Source organism: Stylophora pistillata, chromosome 4 (genome assembly GCF_964205215.1).
Source record: "Stylophora pistillata chromosome 4, jaStyPist1.2, whole genome shotgun sequence".
Taxonomy (NCBI): domain Eukaryota; kingdom Metazoa; phylum Cnidaria; class Anthozoa; order Scleractinia; family Pocilloporidae; genus Stylophora; species Stylophora pistillata.
In genome coordinates this window covers 17,025,774-17,031,359 of record NC_142522.1, presented here as the reverse complement: position 1 = coordinate 17,031,359, position 5,586 = coordinate 17,025,774, and the positions used below count along the sequence as shown (strand labels likewise).

The window sequence follows — 5,586 nt, the reverse complement described above, 5'->3', positions numbered from 1 at the left end:
CTGATAGTTATAAATATCTACACTTATAGTGCGTGAACAAAGATAATTTACCTTCAAAACAATCTTCAAATGCCTTCACAATTTTGAATTGAGACTGAACTTGTTAATGAGGTTTGTTAGCATTTCAGAAGGCAAAGACAATTTGAATTTGCAAATACGTTTTGATTAAGGTGCCATTATTAAATATTTTACGGATCAACATATCTCAAACAAAGGTAGCTAGTAGCTCGTTAAGAGTTCATCAAACAAGTGCTGGCATTCAAGTATGAATGTTACAATTTATTTATAATTCCACGCAATTGTAATTCTTTGGACGTCTCACGTGTATGACTTGAGATACATCTCTAAAAAAGCATGACGTTTGTAAGGTTCAAGCTCTGCTGGAACAAGTCTTGTAAGATGGAGCAGCTGCTGTACTGAAGATGCAAGTTAATGTCCTTGTTGTTGACACAAAAATGCTTATGGGGCTCCCACATTTGAATTTGTGGTATCTTACTTTTCTCACTGAACCAGTGTTACCGCTCGTGCGGAAAGTCAGGCAATATTTGGTAGGCACTTAAGTTGCGCTTAGCTGTGTAGCGGCCTTTTAGGGAAGAACAAAATAAACACAAAGCGAAGACTTATGTTAAGCGGATTTTACGTTACTAATAACTTAACTGTATTGAACTTGAAAGTGCTTCTGAAAAGATGCATCTGTCATTAAATTAATTTATTGAGATATACAAGAAATTTTTAACGAATTTATTATGAACTTGAGGTCTGTTCAATTCGAACAGTTAAAGTAGTAGAATTATTCACTTTGCTATCTTTCTATTTCCATTTTTCAAGTGCTATACGTTGTAGTTGCGTACCAATTCTCATTATATGTACCCGCAACCGGGTTAATTGCCATTGAAGTAGAGCTTTCTGTGAATATGACAATCCCACATGTCGAAAGGGTTCATTTATGTAATTTTAATAAAATGTTTCAATTCTTAAGGAAAAATGCGTACTCCGTGCTTTCCACACAAAGAAGTCTAATCTGTTACTACAACAGATGGCAAAACAAACACTGCGCATCGACAAATAAGGCAAACAACAGCTGGCACCATGATTCATCAATTACTTAGTGACGTGTAATGCACGTCATATGAATAGTAAACATGTGATTATGCAAAAGTGAGTCGAGCTTCAGCGCCCCGTAGACAATAGCAGTTCAGCAAATGTTAAGATCTAATCAGCAGTCAGGTGAACATAATTGCATTTCAAACGCTTTACCTTTGTTTACGTTAAGATTTCATTCCTCATAATTCTTTCACTCGATGGTGAACGGTCAGTTACGGTGAAACAGGTGGAGAAGGTTATCACCAGTTCCCGCGAAAGGATAACAGTGCATACCAAAGCTGCAAATACTGATTAGCTATGGATTCTCTTCTATTTCCAGGTAAAATTTACTATATGCCACGCTATGTTGCAACAAGGGCCTAATTCGTGTTCAGGAATTTTTCTCTTGATCTTTTTCACGCGTTCCATGAATGATTACGATCATTAATAGTAGTTCTAAGAAGTCATGTGCATAGTTTTTGAATGTTTCTTGCTGAGGCAACGCGATTCATGTGTCACTTAAATTGCCACTATGTTTACCAGTGTTTACAAATTAATACTTCGATTTTTGTGAGACTGAAGTAGATTAAAAAAAGTAACAAATAAGAATTAGTAAATAATGAAAATCTCATCGAAACTCATATTCGCCATGCTGGCTAAAACAAACATTTTGGCTGAGTCTAAATGATTATCGAAAGCACCGATAATCCCCACATGAATATGTACTGTGCTCGGAAACCAAATAAAATCATAGCGCTCGGTCTGTCCAAGTTAAAACATCGATCTTCTCGTAGGTCAAGAGCGAGTAAATCAACTTGGAGGTGTCTTTGTCAATGGTAAGCCATTACCTAAAGCACTGCGCATCAGAATTATCCAACTGGCACGCTTAGGTGTTAGAGCAAGCGACATAAGCCGACAGCTACGCATCTCCCACGGATGTGTCAGCAAGATCCTTAACAAATTTTACGAGACTGGTTCCATTGAGCCCGGAGCCATCCCTTCTTCTAAGAGCCGTGATGTCACTCCAGAAATAACCAAAAGAATCGAAGCGTTTGTCTATGAGCAACCTGATATATTTTCTTGGGAAGTGCGAGATCGCTTGCTCTCAGAAGGAATATGCATCAAAGCAAATTTACCATCTATGGAAGCAATAAGCCGACTGCTAAAGAGCAAAAGTAACAAAGTTAATCGTGAATTTCCCCATGGTTCCTCGGCGAATTTCGAACCCAGCTTCTTTGGTTCGGAATCGGCTAAGCAGGAACAAGACATCACCGAAAATCCAAAATTTGAAGCGTCGTTCTCTATCTCTAACATTCTAAATTTGGCGGGAAAAAGCGAGGAGATAAAGGCATGCGAAAATGGAATACAAGAAGAAGAATGCGAGGATGTGGAGATACGGGATGAAAAAGCAGGTACCTTAACCTATCCTATCCATTTAATTCTTGATCTTTCTTTTTAAACAGAATCGGGGGTTCCCTTTGAGAGCCCTGCAATTTTCAGACTAGTGCCTCCTTTGCCCTAAGTGACAAGGAATATTGTATTTCCAAAAAGTAGTATAGGTAAAGCAAGTCCAATTTGCAAGTTTCTGTTGTTAGGACTATGTAAGAAACAAAAACCGCGCCTTACATAACGACGAAGTCAAGTGCCATAGACTGCTCAGGGACATTACGCCTGAAAGGAAGTGAATGGTTGGAGCATACGTATCAAGGATTGCACGTGCCTAACAGAGAGGGTGTTAAATGTAAAATAACCCCCGAGGGTAACTTTGTCGGCCTGATACAAGACAAACGAAAGGAAGAGGTAAAATATATTTGACCATGCCACTGATCGTCGGGCTCCTTCACTAATACTTACACCGACGGTGACAATATCGACATGATTATTTACCGAAAATACTCTTCCAATTTGTTCTAGAACGCACTTCAAAAGGAAAACAGGGACTTTTCTCGGGAAGATGCAACCAGGAGCTATTTTTTAGCCGAAAACCACGTCGGGGTCGTACAAAATTTTCCGCAAATCAGGTGGAAGAGCTAGAGAGAGCTTTCACCAAAACCCATTATCCAGATGTGTATACCCGAGAGGAACTGGCGCAGAGATTAGAATTGTCTGAAGCAAGAGTTCAGGTATGAAATGTGCTTTTATTTGATGATGTAGGTGTATTTGATGATGTAGGTGGTAAGTGTCAGAGGTAGATCATATGAAAATGTTTTCTTCTGTTTTTGGCTTTTGGGGTGGACAACGGTTTTTTAAACAATCTATTTAGTTGGTCTCATATCTACACGTTCTTAAAAAAAATCAATATTTACATATCAATTTTTACTTTTTAAGGGTCCCATGTAGATCGTCAAAAGATATCAAATACTGCCCTTAAAAAGTCAGACTATTAATTGATATATTCAAGGGCGTCACGGTCCAAAATAACATCGTTTACATTTTCCCTGAGTAACATTATCATGAAGGATCATTATCTATCAATATCATGAATAAATATTTCACAAATATCGTCGATTCCAAAATAGTGTAGCGGAGTTGCTAGGAAACAAAAAGGCGTCAAGATGAGCGTTTGGAATACCAAAGCGGAAAAATTGCAAGGCAAGAGACTATATAAATTTTATGCCACCTAGAGTGTAGACATATCATTGAAAAAAAGTTTATCTTTCTCCTCGGTTGAAAAGAAGAAGGGAATGGTATGCATATTCAAAATTTGGCTAATTTTTTTCACTTTCTATAATATTTCATATAAAATGTTATATATATAAATATGTCTATGTCTGAGCTTCTCTTAAATATGCTTCGTCACATCGAGATGCACAAAGGACGTTATATTAAGTAATCCCTTTTCAGAGGACCTTCTTAAATCTCTCTAACGACGTCACTGCATAAACTGAGGCTATCACAGAATGGAAGTTATCCTTACGCGCAAGAGACGATGAACTTGTCAACCACCAGTATTAAAGATTTCTCTCATCAGATATTTTAATTCATTGCTCTTTTAGGTGTGGTTTTCAAACCGCAGAGCTCGCCTCAGAAAAGAGGAATACTATACGGACACAAATCAAACGAGCCGGGAGTTGTCGAAAGGATCTCACAGTTATCCGGCACTTACTACGTCCGCAGCAACTTACACTCGAATATTTTTTCCGAACGGAGCTTCCTATATTGTTCCTCACTACTGACTTCAGTGAGTAAATGAAATATGTTATATTATCATAAGGAACTACAAATAGTTATCGTCCGGTAGAGCTGAGAAGTTCACGGAGACGTTTCAGCTATATAAAAAGAATAATTGTTAGTGCCACAGATGTTAAACAGGCAACATGGCTGAATTTGCTGTTTTGAGGTTATGTCTACTTTAAACTGAGACTTGACTAGATATGGCACTCCAGCGAACATACCGACTTGAGGGACGATGTAGATGGTGCATCAAGCCAAATACTCAAGCTAATTTATTTTTCTTTCTACGCAAAGGCTAAATTTCTGTTAAATATAAAAAATACATTTTTCAATACTTATTTTATACGTGGAGGAATTCGTTTTAGAGTCCAAGTCAAGTTTGCCGCATGACCTATAAAATCAAATTGATTTGCACTATACAATTGCTTGTTTTCAAGCAAACATTAGACATAAATATTTGAAAGATGTTTTTTTGAACCACGATAATTTATTATATTAATAACTGGCTCCATTTTGATATTTGTCAAGCGAAATTGTATTATATTTAACTTTATAGCTAAACTTATAAATTGCTCATTATAACCAGGGTGTAACGTTTTCATTAGAAGCCATAATTGGTCACAAGCGCGTACGCTTTTGTTCAATAGTCTATGACCTAGCAAAATCAAATCAAAGTGGACCAAAATATTTTATTTTCTAACGTATGGAGAGAGCCCCCCACTAATTAGTTAATACTGAACTTAATAGTGAGTAACGAGCTTAATGAAAAGCTTTGATTAAAATGGCGTAAGAATTTGAGCGGCGTTTGTCTCTTGTATCTGTTTATGGTGATATGATAACGTTGTCCAAAATTTTTTAGTGAGCTTTCAACGATATCAGTGCTTAAGACTTGAGTCGCCAATTCACCACAGGGGTAAAAGGACAAACAATATGCTTCCAGTGAAAAGATAACTGACGTCGACTGAATACTGAACGTGGGAAATCTAAGGAGGAGCAAAAGCCGATTTCTATCGAATGATGGAACGAAAGAGATCTGCTGTTAAGACATTCAGATTTAACACATACAGGAAATGAAAACAACATCGGAAAAAGACAAATTGAAAATTGATCGTTTTCCATTTCGTTAGCTACTTAGCTACCAACTATATGGCCAACCTGCGGTTTATTTTAGTAGGCTGAAACATGATTTTATTTTCTTTCATTCGCCTATCTAAATAACAGTTTACTTTCAAATATGTGAAAATGTTCAATCTGTACACCTTGTGAATGTTACTCACTGCTCAACTTCGATTATTTCACGCAGAAATTGTTGGCATGTGTTAGACTCTA

At 37.1% G+C, this 5,586-nt stretch overlaps 1 protein-coding gene across 3 annotated transcripts; it reads left to right on the top strand.

The window, feature by feature from the left end:
* The first annotated feature begins 1,161 nt into the window (after positions 1-1,161).
* On the top strand, positions 1,162-5,055 carry LOC111325764 (paired box protein Pax-3-A). Of its 3 annotated transcripts, none has more exons than XR_016000523.1 (5): positions 1,162-1,423; positions 1,878-2,495; positions 2,998-3,206; positions 3,603-3,770; positions 4,080-4,128. XR_016000523.1 is itself a non-coding variant. In XM_022929647.2 (5 exons), exons 1-5 carry the CDS (start codon positions 1,402-1,404, stop codon positions 4,274-4,276), a joined length of 1,119 nt encoding a protein of 372 aa, XP_022785382.1. In that variant the 5' UTR covers positions 1,164-1,401; the 3' UTR covers positions 4,277-5,055. The 3 variants fall into 3 exon arrangements, 2 of the variants coding, with proteins under 2 accessions (XP_022785382.1, XP_022785392.1); XM_022929647.2 differs by having other exon boundaries at positions 1,164-1,423; positions 3,603-3,675; positions 4,080-5,055; XM_022929657.2 differs by lacking the exon at positions 3,603-3,770 and having other exon boundaries at positions 1,171-1,423; positions 4,080-5,055.
* Positions 5,056-5,586: the final 531 nt, after the last annotated feature.